The sequence below is a fragment of the Mirounga angustirostris genome, unplaced genomic scaffold (assembly GCF_029215605.1).
Source record: "Mirounga angustirostris isolate CCGP_5_RB_7025 unplaced genomic scaffold, mMirAng1.0.hap1 SCAF_3, whole genome shotgun sequence".
NCBI lineage: Eukaryota > Metazoa > Chordata > Mammalia > Carnivora > Phocidae > Mirounga > Mirounga angustirostris.
In genome coordinates this window covers 78,790,348-78,814,156 of record NW_026991711.1, presented here as the reverse complement: position 1 = coordinate 78,814,156, position 23,809 = coordinate 78,790,348, and the positions used below count along the sequence as shown (strand labels likewise).

The following is a 23,809-nucleotide window of genomic DNA, read 5'->3' as shown; positions in this document are numbered from 1 at the left end:
AAAGCTTCAAACCATTCAGGGAGGCATAAACTACCTATTTTCTACACTTTCAGCTGGTATGACTTTTGTTTTCATTTTTGAAGAATGACTACTGTAAAATGGCCATATTCATTAGCCTGCCACCTAAAAAGCATTAATTTGTAGAACAAATGAGCAAGTTTTCTTGTGTTCTTGAAGTATAATATAGAATTCCTTCATTTAAATATATTTCTTTTAATTTATTCACAGAATATTATTTTACAAGACTGCTTGCACTTACAGATATCATGGAGTAGGAATTCTCCAACATTATAACAGACCAAGTGATGCCCATTCACAGACATAGAAATACAAGTTGGGGGATTTTAATACTTTGATTTTAGAGTTGCTAGAAGAGGCACAGAAGGTTCATTTCATGAGTGTTGAGGGGAAAGGAGAAAGGGACTCCTTTCACCCTATTAAAAAGAAGTTTTTAAATCTCTAATAAATTTATTTCTTTGAACTATGGAGTCTCAGAAGAGGAAGTCGTCCGAAAGAACTGAATCCTTCTAGGTTTTAGCTCATTCTTTTTCCAGATGGCCTGTTCTTTTCTTGGAGAGCTTTAATTACTGTAAGAATCTTTTTGCCCTGAGCCAAAATCGGTCTCCCCTAACTTCACAAAGTTGGCCCCACTCTGGAGCTCTGGAGATCTGCAGGCCGGGTCCTTCCAGGCCTTCTTCAGCCAGGCAGGCCAGCGCCAGTGCAGGGCCCCGCCACCTCGGCTCGTCCTCCTCGCCCGCCGCGCAGCACGCAGTCGGGAGCTCGCTCTTCCCGGGCCTCGGAAGCCGCCACTTTCGCCGGGTGCGAATCAACGCGGCTGGCCAGCCCTCGGGTGGTGCGGCTCTCTCCTGACAAGCGGGGGGATGCCGGGGTCACTGGTGAGTGCATTTCATCCGGGGGCAGATGTGCTCCAGTCCCAGAGGCACAGGGTGCAGCCCCGGCTCGTTCCTGTGAAGCCCGGCGACGACCTCGTGCCGCCGGCTGGTCCGTGCGCGCCCGGCGCCGCGGAGCACAACACGCCCGAGGGAACTTACTCAAGCCCAGTCCGGTTCTAAGACGGCCGGCACCCAGAGCTGCCCGCGCCGGGACCCCGCGCCGGCCCCTCCTCGGCCGCGCAGCCCCCGCGGGAGGGAGGCGGGCGGATGACGAGGGTGTGGGGGCGTGAGTCTGAGGGCGGCGGGCTCCGGCGTCGCAGGCGCGGGCCCCGCAGGCTCCGTCGCTGACCGGCCGGGCGCGGCGCGCGGAGCGTCGAGGTCGCCGCCGCCGGGGGATGGCGCGTGCGGGGGTAAGCGGCGCGGACGGCCGTCACAGGCACTCGCAGCCCAGGGCGCAGCAGCCCGGCAGGCACACGCACACGCGCACCCCGCAGCCGCCTCCCGCGCGGCCCCCGGCTCGGGGTGGCGGCGGCGGCGGCGGCCCGGGACGCGCGGGCCGGCGCAGGGCAGGGTCCCGGGGCCCCCGGGGGCGGCGGGCGGGCGGGGGCGGCGCTCGGGGGCCGGTCTGGTCGGCACCCATCCTCCGGGCCCGCCTCACGGTCCGCGGCGCGACGGGGGTGGGGCGCCCACCGGCTCCCAGACCGCGGCGGGCCGGGCGCGGGCGGGCGCGGCTCCTCCGCCGCGCGCGGACGCTGAGCGCGGCCTGTCTCACAGGTCTGGATGCTGGTGGTCGGCGTCCTGCTGGCGTTGGCGCCGGGCCGGGCCGCAGGCGCCCTGAGAGCGAGCAGACGCCCGGCGCGGCCGCGGGGCTGCGCCGACCGGCCGGAGGAGCTCCTGGAGCAGCTGTACGGCCGGCTGGTGGCGGGCGTGCTGGGCGCCTTCCACCACACGCTGCAGCTGGGGCCGCGCGAGCAGGCGCGTAACGCGAGCTGCCCGGCAGGGGGCAGGCCCGGCGACCGGCGCTTCCGGCCGCCCACCAACCTGCGCAGTGTGTCGCCGTGGGCCTACAGGTGAGCCGCGGGGCCGTGGTGGGGTGGGCAGGGCAGGGCGGGGCGGGGCGGGGCGGGGCCGGGCGAGGCAGGTGGGATGCGGTGGGTGGGGCCAGCGAAAGAGGTGGGTAGTGAGGAGGGCGGGGCCGGGCGTGGCAGGCAGGGAGTGAGCGGCGAGGGCAGGTGGGGTGGGGCAGGTGCGGAGGGGCGGGGCGGTCGGGAGACGCTCGGTAGGTCGCGGGGAGGGACCGGGCAGGGCCGCTGGAGCGGGGAAGGGCACGTAGGGAGAGGCGGAGCAGAGACTGGGTTGGAGTAATTCATTCCCACAAAGGTCTCATCACCTCCCTCGAAGGAAACCTGCTTCCCGTTGTTTACCCTTTCACTATTTAATATGGAACAGATGTTTCTTGAGTGCCTATTTGTCAGATATATAGTTCAGTGGGTTCCACAAGGGACCAAGCCAAGTGATCCTTCATTAGTTTTTATAGAATTTTGTACAGGAGACCTGTGAAGTTCTAGTGTGGCAGTCTACAGACATTTTTTTTTTTTTTTAAGATTTTATTTATTTATTTGAGAGAGAGAGACTGAGAGAGAGAGCACATGAGAGGGGGGAGGGTCAGAGGGAGAAGCAGACTCCCTGCCAGGCAGGGAGCCCGATGCGGGACTTGATCCAGGGACTCCAGGATCATGACCTGAGCCGAAGGCAGTCGCTTAACCAACTGAGCCACCCAGGCGCCCCTACAGACATTTTTTGAGTGCCTGTGGTGGTGGTCCAGACACTGTTGAGCATTGAACCCTCAGAAGCCCATCCTCAGAGCTTATAGTCTAAGGGAGGAGTGGAGATAATTGGTAAAGAAACCATAATACAAGGCAGAACATGATTTGACAGGAAATCATAAGTGTGTGATGGTGTAACGTGGTGAGGGGGATCAAAATGGCATTTGAAATGTATTTTGGAGAATGGACATAACTCTGAAATTGGCCTGGTAAAAAGGTCGGCTCAGAAGAAAGGAACAACGTACAAAGCAGGGAGGTTGGGGTGTTCTGGGGCTTGTGTAGGGAATAGTGTGGTGGGAGTGTCCCCATCACACATTTATGACTGTCTCCTTCCCTGCTGTTAACTGCTGAGTCCCACCATCTTCAAGGGGCTCAGAGTTCGCGGTACAAGGAGGGAGCCCTCACACTGCCACAGACGTGGAAAAGCCCTCAGTGAAAGAGCAAGGACAAGAGTGGTTCAGAGGGAAGGAGTGGCTTATTGCAAGGGGGAAGAGACGGAAGAATGGCAAGCGCAGGTGTGTTTCTATGTGGCTGGGAGTGGCAAGAGAGGAGGCTGCAGAGGGGAGCAGAAACTAGATTTGGCCTTAAAAGCAATGCTACGAGTTTGAAATGTATCCTGTAGGATGTTTTTTTGATGAAGGAAGTCATGTGACCACTTTGTGTTTTGGGAAGGCATACCTGATGAGGGATGGATCCAAGGGGAGATACAGGACGAACGCCATACTTCCGGCAAAAGGTAGTTAGGGTCTGAACTTAGGCAGTGGGGCAGTGGAAAAAGTGAGACTAGGGTCAGTTTGAAAGATATTACTTAAAGAAGTTAAAGTGATAGGATTTGGTGGATGATGATCATATGTGGGAGTGAGGGAGAAGGAGAGGGTCCACACTGCTATTAAGATATGCAGAGAAAGGGGCACCTGGGTGGCTCAGTCGGTTAAGCGGCTGCCTTTGGCTCAGGTTGTGATCCCAGAGTCCTGGGATCGAGCCCTACGTCAGGCTCCCAGCTCAGTGGGGAGCCTGCTTCTCCCTCTCCCTCTGCCTGCCCTCTCTGCCTACTTGTGCTCTCTCTGTCAAACAAATAGATAAAATATTAAAAAAAAAAAGATATGCAGAGAAAATGTAATGATTTTGTCTAAAACTAATCCAGGCTTCTCCAAGCCTCCACCTGCTGGTCAGGGGGCTTCCCTCCTCCTGGCTATTCTGCAGAGGACCAAGTTCACTTGTGGCTGAGCTCCCTCCCACCATGGAAGTCAGGCCCAGGACTCCCTCCTGCCTTCACTGTCTCATCATTCATCTGATGCCCTCAGGACACACATGTTGAGCCATTCATTTTGGTGGCTTCATTCTCTTGCTTTGCCTCTTCCTTCCCATCATTCCCACAGACCAGAAGGGTGGGCTTTTATATTATCTTTCTTCCTCCAACCTCATATTACACCTTTGATATGCTAAATGGCATTAAAGAAACTTGGAAGATCTCTCAAAACAACAGCTTGGCTTCTCCAGACAGAAGCTGCAAAGTCTGCATTTTTCTTTAATGAATTCTAAGCTCTCCTGGCAAATAGATGTCTCCCAGGCTAGGCTGTGGCCCGAAAGGCAGAAGAGTAACACACAGTGATTTTTCAAGAGCGCCTGTTGGGCATCTCCCACGTTTCTGGCTTGGATTGTTGATGGTATTTAAGCAAAACGGAGAAACTGAATGAGGAGAGTTTTTGAAGGGAAGTAAATTCAGTACTAGACCTGTTGAGTTTTATGTGCCGAAGAGGAGCACAGGTATAAATGTCCTGCTTGACTTGGCAGTGTGGTCTCAGAAGAGCAATTGGGGCTGAAGTACAGATCAGGAGTTGTTAGCCCTAGAATTCTGCATAGTAAGGTAAATTGAGTTGCCCTTACTACCTTACCTGTGTCTCCTAGGAAAGATCCAAGAGCAGCAGGGAGGAGGGAATGGCTAAAGGAGGTCATGGAAAAGAACAACACACAGTATAGAGTGGTCCTGGTCTAGCTGCCCAGGTCCACCCTTGGCACCTTTGTGCTACCTGGGCCTGGGAGTAGGAGCTACATCTGTATCAGGTGGCTGACGATGGTATCATCTGCATTACTTTTCTTATTATTTAGCAACACTGATGAAATTGCTCCCCCCGCAAGCAAATGGAGGCTTACACTCTCTGAACGAAGGATGGTCTAGGGGTGGGCCCTGGGCCGGGACTTCAGATTGCTGGGTGCTAAAGTGGGCCCTGCCTTCTCCCACCAGGAGATGGCCTCTTTGCTCTCCTGACCTCTGATCACTTCTCACTGCCTCCTGAGTCACTGGAAGACTGGAAAAAGCATTGCACGTAGGAGCTCAAAACCTCTTCAAAAAGCAGTGTGTAGAATAGGACAGGACTGGTTTCTTAGTGGTGTCACCGTGGGACCTGTGTATCCTGGGGGGGAAGAGTGTGCTCACTTGTGCATCCATAAGCATGGAATTAGAAGTAGTACATAAGGCTAAAAACAGAGAGAACTCCTAAGGAAGATGGATGGGGAAACAGACTGCCGCTCTCAGAAATACTGAAAAGCACAGAAAGGACTTCTTAGGTGGATAAGACAGGATTTAAAATAGAAATTTGGATTATAAGGCAGCTTTTCATACTTTGAAGAGAGAGATGGCTCATTCAAAATGGTGTTGGGACAACTGAGTAACCAACTGGAAAAACGTATGATTGTATCTCACTTCTATATACAAATAAGCGTCTGGGTGGCTCAGTCGTTAAGTGTCTGCCTTCGGCTCAGGTCATGATCCCAGGGTCCTGGGATCAAGCCCCACATCGGGCTCCCTGCTTGGTGGGAGGCCTGCTTCTCCCTCTCCCACCCGCCCTGCTTGTGTTCCCTCTCTGGCTGTCTTTCTCTCTGTCAAATAAATAAAACCTTTAAAAAATAAATAATAAATAAATAAATAAATAAATAAATAAATAAATTCCAAATGACTGAAAGATTTAAATGTAAAAATAAAACCACAAACACATGAAAAACACAGTCAATTATATTTACAGTGTTGGAGTGGAGAGGCCTATTTAGTAGCTTATAGATCCCCAAAGCCATAAAAGACAAGACATAAATTCGGCTACACAATTATCTGCCATTTCTTCTTGGCAAAATAAACAATAAAATAAAATTAGAAAAATACAAGGGGAAACTGGGAGAAAATACTTGCAACCCATGTCACAAAGGGCTCATTTCCTAAAGAGCTCCTACAAACCAATAAGAAAAAGATGTAATAAAGGGAGGAACAAAGGTCATGGGTAGTTGCTGGGGAAGGAGGGTCAAATGAGTTAGTTATGTGAAACGCAAAGAGATGCCAAGCTTCAGGCATCCTAAAGTGAAATGCATGTTAAAACGATGCTGAGAAACCTTTCTTTATTTTGGGGGTACCCACCAGGCTCTGTTGGCAAGGAGGTGAGGAAAAAGGCATCCTCATACAGCAAAGGGTATGAGTCCAGACAACCAGCTATTAGCTATCCACATTTTAAATGTACGCGCTCTTTGACCTAGCAATTCCAGGTACTGGTTTACTCCTCCAGCCACACTTGTCTGTGTACCAAATGATGTATGTACAAGCATTTCCACTGTGGCAATAGGGCATTGGAAACCATCCCAACACCCACCAATAGCCAACTAGTTCAATAAAATGCCATAAAACGCCAGAAAGAGGAATGGGGCAGCTGTAAACCTGCCTAAGGAGACCAGTCCATCACCAACATAGAGGGCAACAAGGCAAGGCGCAGTACAGTGTTATTTGTGTGTTAAAGAGAAGCTATTATATAACATACATATGTTATTTTTAAATGTACACACACACACCACCCCACACACTCAGGGGCATCTTTGGAACGTGGTTATCACGGTGCCTGTCATCAGGAGGGGAACTGGAAAGCTGGGGATGGAGGAGGAAGGAGACTTACTTTTCATTCCTTCCTATCTTTTGAATTTTCTACCATGTGCATGTATTATTGATTTCAAAAACATCTTCATTTTTAAATTGAAAGCAGAAAGGGAAATTCACCAACCATGAGGAAAAAGCAGAGAGTGAAGAAACAAAACTCAGCAGGTAACTACAGCCTTTGATTTTCCCTGAGCTTTGGTCTGAAGAGAATTGTTTGTTCTTACAGGCCATAGAGCTGACAGCAGAGACACTGCACTTTTCAGGGCCCCTTGTGTCCCCAGAACTAAGCTGCTATGGATGAGGAACTTGGCCTGGAGACGTGAAGGGATTGGGTGGGGGGACAGGCATTAAATGGTAGAGCCAGGATCTCATCCCGGATCTGTGATTCTATCTAGCCCATGCTGCAGACCAATGTGCTAGTAGAAAAGCACCATTCAACTTTGAGAATATAAAAATATTTTCTTATTTACTTTGTGGCATCATGTTTGTTTCTCTTAAGCTTTAGAAACAAAAATGCCAAAAATAAAATCAATGTAATTGCTCATTAAGTTTTTTAAGCCAGATTGTCATAGTAAGAAATACATTGTAAGAACTCTGAGGTTCATTAAGGTTTAAAGGTACACATCACTCATGTATGTTGAAACCCCAAAGATAAACACCTACCAATAGTCTAAGTAATTTTTAAATTGTTTATATTTTTCAATTTTGGGTCATGGTCTAAAGATAACTTTTCTCTAGGATATGACTAATGCACAACAATTTAATTTTAGGCTTTGCTACTTTTCTATATAACTCTTTTCCTCCTGTGAATTTAAGAGACTTTACCTAAATTTATTTTTCAATAAACAACTCCATGGGTAGCAAGAACAGCGAGGGAATAAATGGAAAGAAGAAATAACAGGACAGGGAAAAAGAAGAGAGAGGAAAGGGCATGGGGAGCACGAGTGACTTAAAAATAGAGGTGACCCCCAGCAGGGAGTTGGAAGAGGCGGTGAGCCCCCCTCCCCCAGTAGCTGGGCAGGGGAGCCTTGCAGTCAGTCGGAGGCTGTCTCAGCAGAGGACGGCTGGAGGAGGGTCCAACAGTGCAGGCACCGGATCGGACAGGCTGATACTTTCCCATGCAGAACCCAAGTTGGCACCACTCCCTATTACCAGAACTTCCAGCAGGTGACTTTTGGGGGGAAGAGGGGCACAGCAGCAGCAACAGCTTCCAGCTCATGTGTGGGTCAGGCAAGGTCACCACTGTCCCCGGGGCCAGACCAGCGATGCCCATTTATGGGGATGACCTTCATGTTCCGATAAATCTATCATCGGATATTTAGCAACACTGCGCTTCAGGAAGGTTTTCGTCAGGAAAGGTTGAAATAAAAAGGATATTTGTGCTTCACCTCCTCTAACGTTTCAGTTCAGCTAACCCAAACATCCTGTTTCCCCCCCACCCCCCGGGGACTGTCCATCACAGTCCCCTTTCCCACTGCAGAAACAGCTGCGTCCACTCCCCAGCTACTGCCCGAGTCAGACCCGCCGCTTTCCTCGAACCTTCACAGGGCACCGTTCACATCACTTTTCCCTCATGTCATTTGTAAAATTGTGAAGGGAATATAACAGTAACCAGAGAAAGTGAGGGAAGTTAGTATAATGTTGAAGTTATCTCCACAGCACTTAGTCCCCTTTTAAAATATTATCTTTCTTTTAAATGCCCCCTTTCCCGGGATGCATTTGCATATTTGTGTCCCAGCACTAAGAACGGTGGTCCCCACACTCTGAAGCCTTTTGGGGATGCGCGGGCTCTAATCCTCCTCCCAGGGTGGGGGCCTCCACGGGGTCTCTGCGTCCACTGTGACCGAGAGGGGGCAGCACTGCGCCAACCCATCTTCTCCCCTGCGGCCGCAGGCCAGGCCTCCTCCCTTCCGCCTGGGGAGGCCCGGCCAGCCGTGTGATCTTTGGAACTGAGGGGTGTCCTTTCCTGTTTATAATTCTCCTTAGCAAGTTCACTTTTTTCTGGGTCCCTGCTTCAAATCTACAGGTTATTCAAATGGCTTAAGAACTAAGAAAGTCTGTGGGCCTTCAAGAAATATCTATCTATGGTGTAGGCGCGCAGGTGCCCTGTCCTTTCTGTGCTGTCTCAGCGTGGTACTGCTCTGTTCAAGAAAGGAAGGTTGGGGAAAGGGACAGGGGAGGCGGATAGGGCAGAAGCAGTGCCTGCCTGCCTGCCGGGGAAGTCTCCAGCTCCAGCTTGCCGGGCGGGTGGGGGTACGGCTCACCAAACCCGTTGTTGTAGAAAACGAGACACTCATGGTTCCGACAGCTGGTTTAAGAAATGTTGGTACACCCCACCCCCCAACACTTTTTTTTTTTTAAGATTTTATTTATTTATTAGCGAGCACTAGGGGGTGGGTGCAGAGGGAGAGAGAGAAGCAGACTCCCTGCTGAGCAGAGAGCCTGACTGGGGGCCTAGGGGGCTAGATCCCAGGACCCTGGGGTCATGACCTGAGCCAAAGGCAGACGCTTAACTGCTTAACTGACTGAGCCACCCAGGTGCCCCAACCCCCAAGAACTTTTTATGGATAAGTGACCTTTAATTGGCCAAAGTACTGCGTGGATTTTTTTTCTCTGAGCTACTCAATATAGCGGGCTCTACTGCACCTATCAGTGTTTCACAGAGTAAAAATAAGAGCATTGTCATAGAGCATTGTCATGGGATTCAAGTCTCTCTTTCTGAAAATAGATACGTTCGTTTTGCTTTGATAGTTATTTTCTTCAACTGCCTGGGTTTTACTTTGGCATTCTTAGAGTAACCAGGGATGATGATAATATTTCATTCCATCGTCACCTCTTCCAAATTTCCTCACCTGAATAGAATGTTTGTACTCTTAATACCAACAGAAGAATTGGGCCAAGTCCTGGAAGGAACACACATACCACGAAGTGAAATTCCTTACGGTGCCTGTCTTCCAGAAATGACACATGAAGATTTTGAAGGATGGTAATGAGTACATTGCTCACTAAATTAATGAGGTCAAAGAGGAAATAATCTACCAAGGACTCTTCCAGAATTAAATAGTCTAGGCTAACATTTTGATATGAATTATTCCTCATAACCAATATATGGCAATAGCTGGTTCATTTCAGATCAAGGTGGGCTCCACCCTTTCTGCACACAGGCGCTTCACCCGCCTGCCCCAAGGACGGACACATCAAAGATGGCTTTGAACCCAAATTCTGCAGCTTCCCCTGGAAAGCTAGTTAAGCCACCCCGTGGGCATGAGCTATGTTTTTCCTTTGAAGAGATATTTCCCAGCTGCACTGAATGTGTGGCATTTGCCGTGACAAAAGAATAAAACCCTTTGAGAAATTCTGGCCCTCATTCTAATTTCTCTTTCTCTCTTTCCCTCTGGGAAAGCTTTTTTTTCCAAGTTATCTTCCAAATTCTTTTCCAAGCCATGAGTCTCTCTCTGGTCTTCCCTGATCTCCCAGATGAACAGATTTTACATGGTATCAGTGGATTTCCTGCTTGTAGATTTAGCACTGACGAAGCATCTGGCTGTTAAAGATCCCTGAACTGTAGGAGGCTGTGTGGGCAGGGCTGTGGATGGGATGAGGCCAGGTGAGCTGGAAGACTTTGGACAAGCCCCTCACCTTGTCAGTGCCTCGGTTTCCTTCTCAGTAAAGAGAGAGGACGGACAGGCTGAGTCCTCCCAGGTTCTAGTAGCCCAGAGCCAGCCCAGTTGGCAGAAGAGCCTGGTCAGTTCTGGAGCCTGCCTCACTGGCTCAGCTTCAGGGCTGACCTTGATGCCAAGCTCAGGATCACACCAAAGTCAACCACAGTCCCCACATGGGGGTAGGGCTGACCCCTAGCTCTCCTTGGCCAGTGAAGAGGGCCAGATGAAATCTGCTGGGGCTCTGACTCCAGGGCATTTGTGCCAGGTCAGACTTCGCTCTCCCAGGCTGATTTTTCCATGTCCTCTTTCAGGAGAAATGCACAACTGATGTTTTCTTGTAGGGGCCAGAAGAGCATTTTTCAGAGCTCCTTGGCAGCATGTATTGAAGATCTTGGCTCTCTCAGGCCTTAGGGAATGGAGAGAGGGTGGAGCCGATGGGGCTGCTGGCCACAGCTTTCCAGCAGAGGGAAACTGTGGTCCTCATGACCCTGGCTACTCCCTGGCCTTCGAACACAGCCCTCCCATAGCAGCTCTGGGCCTCGTCATGCACCATTCTTTCCCCCATGGTCTCTTAACCATCCCCTTCCCAGCTGCGGGGCTGGTTCCAAAGGGAGAAAGAGGTTGGAAGGTTACATAAACCCCATCTCAGTGACTCATTATCTCTCTTAGATCTGGAGACCTAATGGCCTCTACCAGGGTCGCATGTTAGAATTATCTGGGGAGCTTTAAAAAATCCCAACAGCCTCATGCCAGAACCATGAATTCTGAATCTCTGGGGTGGGGGAATAGTGATCACTAGTTTTGAAAGCTCATTTGTGGACCTCCAGTGAAGCACAATTGAGATCTGCACACCATCCTCTCTACAATGCCAATTGCTTGTTTGGTTAACAGTGACCTGCTGTATTAGTTAGATTTCTCAGCGTAGGGAGTCCTACACTTGTAGGATCATGAAATTTGGGTGTATTTGGGAAAATGCAATCATCTAATTGTTTGCTATCAACTGCAGTCAATAGATATGTGGCTACCTACCTTTCGGAGATATTACTGTGCTGTGGAACGGGCTTCTGCTGACTGTCAGTGGGTCCCCACATCAAGTGGGCAAGACAAGTCACTTGTGCAGCTTGTTGGCATGCGGAGCTCCTGAATCAGGGGGTCAAGTGTGAGAATCTGTGTTTTTAACCGACTTCCACATGGTTCTCACACAGGTGGTCTGAAAACCAGTCTGGAACTCTTGTTTACTCCTTCTTTTTATTGCCCACTTCCCGGGCAAAAAGACAGGTATTCTGCAGAAGAATCTTAGCTCTTGGGAAGGGAAATTGGTTCTCCTCAGTTTTTCCGGAGGGCTGCCGGATGTCTGCATATTACCATAGTTTCAGAAGGTCTTGATCTCTGGTAAAGTGAGTCCTCTTCCTTCCTTTTCAAAATTGTCTTGAGTATTCTTGGACTTTTTCTCTTTCTACGAATTTTAGGATCAGCTTGCCAAGTTCTACAAAAACTCTACTGGGATTCTGCTTAGAACTGCACTTTATAGATTAATTTAGGGAATCTCAGAAACTCAGTGGATTACAGCTGTCCTTTCTAAGCAGAAATCATTGATAAAAATATCACATTAACAGTCCTGCCATCAAGAAGCTGGAGGAAGTAGCCTGGGAATCAGATCCATCCCCTTGGCCACAAAGAACCAGGCAGAGGCAATGATGTTGGTAACTAAATAGGACTGAAATTTTAGGTTCAAGACTCTTATTGACTCCATCCTGCCCCCCCCCCTTTTTTTTCCATCCTGCCCTTTTTTAAAAAGTAATCAACAATGAGTTGAACTCATTGACCTTAAGATCTGGCAGACTGACTACTTAGGCAATTTTGTTTCCATTTAGACCATTTCAGTCCCAAGAAGGCATTTTCCCCAACTTTGTTCCATTGGTTTGGGGTCTTGGAATGGCTGTGAAACAATCATACTTAGCCTCTGTTGTCTTGAGATCAAAATAATTTTATGTTTTGCAAAGCGGGAAGGTGAGCCATGCCGATGAGTTTGTGCCAGTAAATGCCACAGCTATACTTGGGCATCAGATTGAGAGCACATCGGGTGGCTGTGGTTCTGTCTGCTGGAATGTACTCATTGTTCTCCAGGTGGCAGTCCTTGGGGAACCGCTTCGAATTGTTTCCTACCAAGTTCAGGGTCCCAGGGGCAGTGCTCTTTTCTGTCTCCGCTGTCACTCACATTCCTCTCCAAGCTCAGTTTCCATCACCTCTAATCATCCCTGGAGGACTTGTCCTTTGTTCTTGGATTAAGTTGGGCCAGCTGTCACTCACTCAAGCCAAGCTTCACACGTGGCCCCAGGGACACTTTTGGATCCCATCAGAGGGGAAAACTTGATTTGTTTCAAGTATGTTCCGGTGCCAAGCTTCCACAGAGCAGCATGCAGAAAATGTAAAGACAAAAGAATTATTGCTCACAAGGGGGCAAGACAGCCGTGCAGGATTCTTATTCAATTGCATTTCCATGTTTGGTAAGAGAAAAGGATCCGTGTTGCGGTTTCTTGATGTCTTGTTTTTGTGGTAGCTTTCTTTAACCAGAAAGCACTCCAGGCTGATAATTTCCTCAGACTCTTAAGGCAGGAGGTTGGGGTGACATGCTTTAGCTTTGTGTCTGTCCCTTGGCTGTCCCAAGGCTTCCAGACTTTTCATCCTGATCTCTTCCCCATCTCCCCCCCCCCCAACTAGTGTCCTTCAGAATGTGTCCATCTTGTGCTCTCCGTCTTCCATGGTACCTACTGGCATCGATACCCACCATACTGGGTGTCAGGGGTGTAATATGCATTGTATCTGTCCCCCTCCCCTTGGTAGCACCTTTCTATTTTAAGAGAAACCTCCTGGTCATAAAACCACAATTTGAAAAACGCCAATGCATATGCCTTATTATGTTCCATGTCCCGGGCAGAGGTGGGGGTAGGCAGATGTCTCTTTGTCATAATGCCTTAGCCCAGAGGTGTCACTGTGACAGTGGAAATTTCAGTCCTGGGGGGCCGACTGGTGGGGGTGGAACAGATATTTTTAGTCAGATGATGAGCCTTCTGACCATCACAGCATCCAAGTGACTGTCCGTTCTGCCTGTCATTAACACATGGAATGGGGATTGTTACACGGATTGCTACCTGTGTGCTGTGGTGCGTAGAGACGATAACTCCCAGCTACTTGGAATTGAAAGGGATCTCTGATGCCCCAGGTCACACTGGCGTTACAGAGGAGGAAACTGAGTTTGAACAGACTGTGACTGACCTTCCTCCCCAATCCCAGTTTTGTCCTGTAATTGGGTCTACGCCACTATCAGAATGGCCTTTCTAAACGTCCACTGATCATCTGTCTACATGCTTCCAGTCCTCGCGTGGCTTCCTGTGATCTGGAAGGTAAAATCCAGGCTTTTTGCTCTGGTCTTCAAGGCTCCCGTCCACCTTTCACATGTCTTACTAAATCTCCGCCCAGCACACGTAGGCGTGCACACACAGCGTTCCAGCTGCAGGGACCTGCGGGCAGTCTCCATCCCCCCTCCCTCCCCCCGTGGTCTCCTGCTCGCCACTCCTGCCTGGGTGTGGGTTGCTCAGCACTTCCGCTCCCTCCTTTGTCCGGCTCAGCCCTCCTTTTCCAAATGGGCCTCAGACTTCCCTGGGGCCGTAGCCTCCAGCCACCCACGTATCCGACTGTGCGCTTTGCGTTGCTTTGTCCTGGTGGGCTGGCTTGAGCATTGCCAATTCTGCTGAATTAATGATCACTACTAACCTTCCAGTTGGCAGATTCCTCCGGCACTCTGTGACTTCACAGGCATTTAGCGCTGTTTGTGCGTGTGTGGGTCTGTACACTCACGTATTTGGTGTGTATCGCTAAGAGATCAGGACTCTGTTAAATAAAACCACACAATACCATTAACACACCTGGAAGTTAATACTTCCCTAATATCTTCAAATATTCAGTCAGGTTCAGATTTCCCTGATTATCTCATAAGTGGTTTTTTAGAACTTTAAAATTTTTTTCTCTATTTTTTCTGTTATATTATTTAGGTCTACATTTTGAAATAGTTTCAAACTAACAAAAACCTTTTGTGAAATTAGTACAAAGAATTCCTGTGTACCCTTTACCCAGATTCCCCAAATGGCAGCATCATAACTCAGCAGAATTATCAAGATCAGGAAATGCTTGTTGATAACAATCCTAGAATCTGGAGCCCTTCCTCAGAGCAGGCCCACTAACACCCCTTGTCTGCCCCAGGACCTCACCCCGGCTCACACGCAGCCTCTGGGGGTCAGGCCTGTTAGCGGCCTTCAGTCTGCAACAGTTCCTTGGTTCTTTGTCTTTTGTGACTGTGGTGACACTTTTGAAGAGTACTGGTCAGTTGTTTTTTGGAAAGTTTCTCAGTTTGGGCTTGGTATGTTTTTTTAAGCAACCATAAGTTTTTCATCCAAATGGAGACATTTGCAAATAAAAAGTTGCTGAATTCACAACTGCACAGAGACGGGGGGGTGTAAAGCAGGTCAGTGATGCCCCATGTCCCTGATACTTATGTCACTCTACTCAGTGTTCTTTTGGGTCCTCTCCCTTCCTTTCTTCCTTGGAACAAACGTGCTGAACTTCCAGCATTCTATATGCTGTTGGTCATATCCTCATAGTGCCATTTAACATGTTTCTCCATCCCTGTATTTCCAGTAAACCAGGGCTCCATCAATTCCAGTTTTTGGCCAGCCCCTCTTAAGCGTCTGCCTTCCTTCGCTTGGAGAATGCCACTCCTGATTCTGTCAATCTCCACAGTGAGACACAGTCTCCCTTAAAAGTTGGTTTTCCCAGGAGCCTGGGTGGCTTAGTTGGTTAAGCGTCTGACTTTTGATTTCAGCTCAGGTCATGATCTCAGGGTTGTGGGATGGAGCCCCACATCGGATTCCATACTCAGTGGGGGTCTGCTTGAGATTATCTCTCTCCCCCTCTGTCCCTCCCCTTCCTCTTCCCTGTCTTTCATTTTGTGTTTCTCCATGCACCTCCCTGAATGATCTTATTTAACCACCATCTATATGCTAATAATTAAAAAATCTCCATCTTCAGCCAGTACCTCTCTCTTGGGCTCCAGACCATCTTCTACTGTGTAGTAAGGAAGATCTGTCTAAAATTCCATCTGATTGGGTCACTTTACTTTTTAACATCCTCCCCGTTGCCTTCAGGATCAAATCCAAATTCCTCACTATGAATTTGAGGACCCTTATGACCCAGCCTCCACAGATTAGCCCAGCATCATCTTGTAGTTCCCGTCCTGTGCCACAGTTCCTAATGCTGACATGGTCCCTGGGCTCTAGGCTCTGCCCTCTGTGCTAACTCCCCTTTCTCCTTTCCTCATCTGGATGAATCCACCAGGAACCCCCTTTGCCAGGAAGCCTTTCCAGTGGCCATGGCTGGATGAACTCTCTTAAGTGTTTATCCCCACAGATGATGAGTCCTTGGATAGTAGGTCCATGTTTCATCTCTATCCTCATTGCCTGAAAGGTCACTGGCACTCAGATGTTGCTGAATAAATATTGAAGGTGACTGGAGATAGTATAAATTCCTTTTCCTTCAAACTTCAAGTTAGGGCCTTATATGGTTGTAAGGGTATGAAGGACAGGGAGCTGTGCAGTCCAGACTCACCATCACTAGCTCACCATCTACCAAACTCTTACTCTCATGTTAAGGCACAAGGATGAGTAAGAATACGGCCCTGAATCTTCCCTCCCAGGAGAAAACATAGAAAAAGTGTAGCCCTATCTCACAGGCACCAAGTGTTGTGAGGATATGGGGGATAAAGAGGATGAATTTGACTAAGGAAATTTGAAAACTCTTAGTGATTTGAATTGGACCTTAAAATACGGCAAGATTTGATATTGGTTTTGGGGAGAGGGCATCTTGAGCAGAAGCTTAGCTGCGGCCCATGCAAGGAGCATTCCGCTTTGGGATGACTGTAGGCTAGGATGTGCAAAGGAGGAGACCATGAGGGAATGCTGGAAAGGTATGCAGTAGGGACCATGCTGCAGAGGCCTTTGAAGGCAGAGGAGTTTGGATTTGTCCTGACTTGTCCCCCCACAGCTGTGCCTCCGCATACCTCAGATCGGGGGTGAGAGCAAGGCTTTACAGAGGAGGTTGAAAAAGTTGGAACAGTAAGGGTGGACAGCTTTATCATTCCTTGCAAGGATAGAGCTCATTATGTTCCAGAAGCTCCTGATGGCAGAAGTGAGGAAAAAGTAGTGATGGGAAGCTTCAAAAATATTTTTCAACTACTATTTTTGTGTTCATGTTGGAGGGAAGGATGAATAGACAAAATCAGTATAAATTTGAATGTTTTGGCTTCAGAGATGACTTACATTGTGAAGACAGTCCCCACCCCACCCTGTTCCTGTTTGCACATAACAGATTTATTAGCCTTCACCCTTGACTCTGCCCTTGTCATACAGCAGGGAGAAGGGAGGTGAAGGTGTCTGTGCCTGAGCGCTCAACCGCTATAGGGACGCCCAGGCCTGGGGCCTCCTTGCTACTCCCATTCTTCTGGCCACCCCGACAGGAAGCTGTGGAGTCACTGCTGACTCTCCTCTGACCTCATCCCCCACATTCAAACAGTGGCCAAGTACTTGCAAATGTCCCTCTTGGCTTTAGAATGCTCAAGTGGCAGGTTGGGCTGGGTCGTCCAGTTTAACTGCTGGCTCCTGGACTCACTGGCTTCCTTTCCGTCCGCGTGCAGCAGGTGTTACCCAGCCACTGTGCCTGGGTGGGCACCCCAGCTCTGCGCTCTGGGAGGCCTGGCTCCCTGAGTTCTTTCGTACTGTGTAAATGGCATGTAGTTGGTGGGGAGTCAGTTTGTTGCTGCGTGAAGACAACCATTTCTAAACTCTTCCCCACCCAGTCATGCTTCAATCCACTAATGTCTAAAGATGTTGGATCCAAACAGAAAAAGAAACCCATGTACTTTCCTTACACATCTGGGACTCCTGTCTTTGAGAGTTAACACTTCCTCTTGACATGAGCTCCTCAATGGAGAAGCCTCTTGGCCAATCAGTGTAACAACCCTGTCCCTCCCATGTTTCAAGTCCATTCAGGCTTCTGCCTCCCTACCCGATAGGCCCACAGTTGGCCCCAGTCAGCACCACCGGCTGTCGGCCTTTTAGCTCCTTTCTGCAAGAAATCCTCAGTTCTGTTGTTGGACACCCCACTGCTTGCTCACCTACCCCCCTACCTTTCCGAAGCCCCCTACTCCCCATTCTTTAACTGGATGGTCTGAACATACTTCTTAATTGGAAATTTCTTAACTTTGTGGATGAATTTTAGTCATTAGCAGTGAGGATGTATGAGAGAACTAGTCGAGAGGGGATTCCTCCTGAAGGACAGAAAACTTGTGCAAGCCATATAGGGTGAAGGCCAGCCCGGGCCACTGTCCCTCCCTATGGAGCCACATTCTGCTGGCCAGAAACCTGGATGCGAAACCATACACACCTCAAGTTCTTGGCTGTAAAAACCTCTAGGCACACCTCATTTTAAAAAATTTATATCATAGGCTCCCATTGGCACAGCACTTTTGGGGGCCCTCCTGGGCTTGGCACATTTTGGGTCTACAAATGTGTGTGTTGCTCGAGAGGTTAGAAGTCCTGACTTCTGACTCTGAGAATTTAGGGTCCCTAAGATTCAGCTCCAGAAGAAAGAGAAACATTTGTAAGAGGATTCCATGTGTTTTTTAAGTGGGGAGAGTCATGGAAATGAGAATTTGGGATCATGGCAATCCCATGAGAAATGGGGACAGTGCCTCCCTGTGCAAGGGGACATTACGGAGGAGCCCTGGGTCTCCATTAGTGACCTGACACAGCTTTGACCTCTTGGCTCGTTGCAGGGGATGGTGGCAGAGGGCAGAGTCCTGCCTGAAGGTGCTTTATTTTCTCTCCCAAGGAGCCATCCGGCCCAGCCAAGCCCTAGACTCCCCTGGCATTGTGGTAGCAGGCTGTTTTGTAGGTGTTGACATTGGTTCTTGGCATCTGACCAGAAAATAGAGAGCTTTGGAGGATGGATGGAAATGATCACATTTAAACTAGCATTCCCTTCTCAAATGTCCCAGGCTGGCCAGCCTGCCCTCCCCAGCATGGGTTTGGCCCCTTCACGGAGGAGGGCACACAGACCCCGACAGACACAGGGCCCACCTTGTGACCTTCTGGACAGGTGTCTTGCAGCTGCCTTTGCTGATAGCTATGTCAGAGGCCAGGTGGCACCTGGGCCAGCTAGCTTCTTGCAGAGGTGGCCCCTTCCTGGGGACCGGTGTGGGTGGCACCCTGGTGAATGTGCCCCCATCTGGGGCTGCAGAGCCCAGTGTCTGGAGCAGAGGCAGATCTGGGGCCTTAGGGACCACGGCTCTGGGGCCCAGGGCTGGAGTTGTGGCCAAAGCAGGGAGGGCATCTTACATTCTGGTGGGTGCGGCGGTCGCCTGTCAGTGCGCATGCGGCTCGCGGACCCGCCGCTCCACCTCTCCCACGCCCCCTACCGCCTCCTCTGGGCTGTAGCCGCAGGGTCTGAACCTGCTTCGTTGTACATGAATTTCAGTCATTAACATGAATAGATACATTTTACTTTTCTATGTATATTGGCACAGACTCTGAAAGCATTTTTAGGGAATGGCCTGACAATGGCTATAAACTGTCTCCACCATTTAATATACAGAAAGTCACATGGTGCATCTGTTTCAGATTGGGATCTTGCATGGACGCTAACTGCGGGATGAACTGTCCGGCCCCACCTTTCTTCCTGCTCCATTAAACAGTGATCGCAATACTTCCTGAGCCCAGAAGCAAAAATCTTCTGTTGGCTGCCCTCTCTCAGCGCGCGATGTGTTCCTGTTGCCCCAAAGCGTGAACTAAAGCCGTGCTCTCTTCCCTGCAGAATTTCCTACGACCCCGCCAGGTACCCGAAGTACCTGCCCGAGGCCTATTGCCTGTGCAGGGGCTGCCTGACCGGGCTCTTCGGGGAGGAGGACCTGCGCTTCCGGAGCGCCCCGGTGTACATGCCCACCGTCATCCTGCGGCGGACCTCGGCCTGCGCGGGCGGCCGCTCGGTGTACGCGGAGGAGTACGTCACCGTGCCGGTGGGCTGCACCTGCGTCCCCGAGCAGGAGAAGGAAGCAGACAGCAGCAACTCCAGCGTGGACAAGCAGGGCCCCAAGCTCCTGCTCGGCCCCAGCGACAAGCCGGGCCGGCCCTGAGGCCCTGCCGCTGTCCGAGGCCCCTCTCCCTGGAGCGCGCGGGCTGGTTCCACCTCCCAGGAGCGAAAACGAAGACGGAAAGGGGTAAAGGCCGCAACCGAACGGGAGAGGTTTCTGACCCGGCGGCTTGGCAGCTCACGCGCACACAGCATCATCCCCTGGTTTTCCTGGAGGCAGCAGCACAGAGTCGGTGAAGGCTGCCGGGAGGTTACCCCGTACATTGCAGCAGGCAGGGCGCGGACGGCCAGGGCCCGCGGAAGGTGGCTGGAGCCTGGCAAGCGCAGAAGTGTCTTCGTGGCCCTCCCTCCGCGGCCCTCCGGGCTCAGACCCTTCCCCCACCGCCCAGCTACAGTGCGGCGCCCTTAGGACGCTCTGGGAAGCGGGGCGAGCCTTCACAAGATAGATGGTAAATGGGTGCTTCTAAAAGGGGGCTTTTTTTTTTTTAAGTGGAATATATTCCTACTTTTTTGTTCAATGTTTTCAATGAGGCAGAAACTATTTTTATATTAGGAATTTTGAGTATATTAAAAATTTTTTACTTGACATGTATTTTATAACCATTCTGTTGTCACTTCCTCTGGTAAGATTTTTTAGAAGCACAGCTGGAATCCTCAGATAAACTTTTTAGCTGGCACTGGGGCCCGAGTCCCTGAATTCAGCCTGTCCCCAGTTGCTGGCCATAACAAAACGGACAGGGTTGAATGTGACCTCCGTGAAGATTTTCACAGGCTGCTCCATGAATAAAAGAGAAGCGCAGGAGGCTCAGCTCACCCCAGGCTGGCCAGGCATTCCAGAAACCTCAAACGTGGTTTGTTCGTGACTGTATAAATGGCCACAGATGTATACAATTAAATACTTCTTCACTTTTGAAAGTAAGTGGAGCCCAATAAGAGGTCACGGTGGGACAGGGCAAGAGGTGGAATGTGCTATCTTTGTCAATTCTCAGAAGAGTCCAAGTCTTAGCTTAGTTGCAAGGGCTTCAGGAACTAGCCAAATAGGAGAAGCAGGCCAGCTTATGATTTCCAGAAATCAGTATTGGGGGCCTCTTTTTCTACATCCTTCAGTGTGAGCTAAAACCATACTCTCTTCTGTAGGCTGGAAGTTTGTCCTTGAACACAATTATTTGTAAAAGTGACAAGTTCTTTTTAAATCATTAAAGCAATTGTAGGTGAAGGGCATGTTGGCTGTGTGCATTTCTCTCTGGGCTCCACTCATTTTTAGAGGAAACTATTTTAGTCTTCACTTTATCGTAATTTTATGGTTGAAGTTTAAATTAAGATCTGATTTGGTCTTTGAAAGATCAACTACTCCTGCAAAGTCAGTCTCTCTTCTGTGACACCCCAACCAAGCCAAGAAGTGTCCCTTATTTATATGTATCTTTTTTTAAGATTTTTTTTTTTTTTTTAATTTGTCAGAGGAGCACAAGCAGGGGGAGTGGCAGGCAGAGGGAGAAGCAGGCTCCCTGCAGAGCAAGGAGCCCGGCTCAAGACTCGATCCCAGGACCCTGGGATCATGACCCCAGCCGAAGGCAGACGCTTAACCCACTGAGCCACCCAGGCGTCCCTATTTATATGTATTTCACTCTCAAACTTCAGCTGTCAGTAACAGAGCTTTAGCTCCTTAGTTACCAAGTATTAGCCTTAGTTTGATCTACATGGAAGGTTCACTGAGAGAACTTTCAACTTGTATTGACAGAGGTTGTATGTGAAAAATACATTGCTGAGCAAAATCCAGATTTTCCAAAAATTCAGAAATTCAAAATTGAAAGTGTTAGCTGTGGATAGTTCTGTACAATCTGGGGAATTTTACTTCTGCATTCAATCTCTGGGGGAGTGGTGTGTGTGGAAAAAAAGGTATCCCCAGTGGTAGTATATCTGGAATACATTCTTGTCCGGAGCAATCTTTCATTGCCAGCTCAAAAATAATATCAAATCCATAAATTAAAAAGAAAAACTGCTTTTAAAGCAGTGGCTTGGGTAATCGTTACATTCACTGCCACTATTGGGTTACATTTTCCAGCTACTCAAATATTAATAGTGCAAACATCAGAGGAGACTAGACTTAAGGAGAGTAGACATTTGGGGAAACTATCACGGTTTTATTTTTATTATTAGTTTAACTAATTAGCTTGTGAAAAGGTAGCAAATTCCCTGTGGAAGAAATTTAGCTTTCCATTCTATAGAACCGGAAAGGCAACCTTTCTTTGTGTTTTCTCTCTGAATGGAATATTCATCCACTTAATATTTATTGAGCACTTGCCCTGTTCCAGGCCCCTGAGAGCCACCTGTGAAGCAGGCACAGTCTCCGTCCTCGGCCGAAAGCAGACCCTGCACGGGCTGTCAGAGCACAGTTAGGCGTTGGCGGGCCGCTCCTCACAGGACGTGCGGCCCCGTGAATCTGAGCCACATTTTCCTCCCTTATAAATGGATGGTGCCGCCTCCTTCAGTCCCTGTGAGGACCACACACCGTCTGTAAAGCACAGCGCCTGGCACATAGGAGGTATGAGAACATACTGGCCGCAGTGATTTATAAGCTACACTGAAAATAAATATCAAGCTATTCTTTCTTCATGTTATGTTTACTGCTTTAGCAAGGATAGGTCATTACAATGACTTTTTGTATAAAAGTTTAAAAAATCGGGGCGCCTGGGTGGCTCAGGGGGTTAAGCGGCTGCCTTCGGCTCAGGTCATGATCCCAGGGTCCTGGGATCGAGCCCCACATCCGGCTCCCTGCTCAGCCGGGAGCCTGCTTCTCCCTCTTCCTCTGCCTCTCCCCCTGCTTGTGAACTCTCTCTTTCTCTGTCAAATAAATAAATAAATAATCTTTAAAAAAAATAAATAAAATAAAAAATAAAATATCTATCCCTAGGCAGCAGCAACCAGATAGAATATGTTGGAGTGAATGTTAACTAATGGCAATTAAAATTAAAACTTGAAAAAAAATATGTTGGAGGGAGAGGGGGGTGATAGTCTGGGGAGATACTGTTTCAGGGAATAAGGAGAGTTTATTGGGCAGAATTTTGTTCCCTTGCTATACGAACGCGGTGTTGTGGAGCAGAGAGAGCTTGTTACTGTGTTTCAGCAAAGGCCTGGGGAAGCTGCCGGCCACAGCAGTCCTGACAGCCGGGGTGGAGGAGCGGCCCCTCCCGCGCGGGCCTAGGCACCCCGCTCACCGGTGCCCACAGTGAACGCAGCGGCGCCGCGCGGGCCGGCCACTTCAGTCCCGGGCTTCACGGAGCAGCACACTTTGCTAGTGGGAGGTCCACGGCTTCGCCCCTCCTCTCCAGGGAGCGCCACGGGCCGACGTTTCCTTCAAGTCATTCTACCTGGAGGGCTTCCAGGCAGCCCTCGGGACGGACGCACCTCGCTGGTTACTGAAGACTTTTTCCAGCCGACTGACAGTATATCTACTGTATGCTTGCTTGATAAAAACAGAATCATTTGGGAATATCAACCAAAACCCATCACAGATGCCAACAGTTCCACATTCAGGGTCCAGTTACCCAAACTGCTCGGGTTGCCGCAGGTCTTTTAGCAAGGCAAAGGGAGAAAAGGGTCATTGCTGAACCCGCTCTGATTTGAGAGAGGAATGGAAGGGAAGAGCGTGACGTTCCCATGGGAAATGGGGTTTCCAAGTGCCTCTGGCATTTCATTTGTTCCAGCTGCCGGGGTTCCCCATCACCCCCAAACAACCCCGCGAGGTCGCTGTATGGATTTCTGAATTGTCAGCAACACGGAACTTACTATCCTCTTTCCACTCACGCTATGGTTATTTTGTCTCAGTGCGAATCTCTTAAATTAGCAAGGACTTTAAAAAGGTGTCTCTTACAATATTCTTTTGAGGTTCTGAAGCGCTCTGGTCGGGTGGAAGAGGTGAGGCTGCCTCCTAAGAAGTCAGGAAGCTTCTGTGAAGCGCGCCCCCACGTGTCCTCGTGTTCCCCGCCCCCCCCCCCCCCCGCCCTGCCAGCTGTGCAGCCCGGGCTCCTGTTCTGGGGGCTGCAGAGGCGGAGCGGCAGACCGTTTATGAGATTCAGAAGTGGATCATATGTGGACACAGGTTTGCTCAGATCACAAGGGGTCCAAAGCAATAAAGCACATGTTGGCTGCTTACTATACAATAATGTAATTAAACATTTAATGAGTCCAGCTCTGGCCTTCCCTCCCCCACCCTCCAGGAAGAAATAAGATTTCTCCTCCTCGTCGAAACGCTAGACTTCTAGGATAACTACAATTCTGTATTTCTAGGCTGCTACTTGCCCCCAATTCCTAAGTCAC

General features: G+C 49.5%; 1 protein-coding gene across 3 annotated transcripts; it reads left to right on the top strand.

Annotated features, from left to right (window-relative positions):
- Positions 1 to 1,173: 1,173 nt before the first annotated feature.
- Positions 1,174 to 23,339, top strand: IL17D (interleukin 17D). Of its 3 annotated transcripts, none has more exons than XR_008505644.2 (4): positions 1,174 to 1,303; positions 1,668 to 1,963; positions 19,217 to 19,941; positions 21,805 to 23,339. XR_008505644.2 is itself a non-coding variant. In XM_045869147.3 (3 exons), the coding sequence occupies exons 1-3, from the start codon at positions 1,289 to 1,291 to the stop codon at positions 19,533 to 19,535; spliced, it is 630 nt and encodes a 209-aa protein (XP_045725103.1). In that variant the 5' UTR covers positions 1,174 to 1,288; the 3' UTR covers positions 19,536 to 23,339. The 3 variants fall into 3 exon arrangements, 1 of the variants encoding a protein (XP_045725103.1); XR_008505643.2 differs by having other exon boundaries at positions 19,217 to 22,034; positions 22,617 to 23,291; XM_045869147.3 differs by having other exon boundaries at positions 19,217 to 23,339.
- The last annotated feature ends 470 nt before the right edge of the window (positions 23,340 to 23,809 follow it).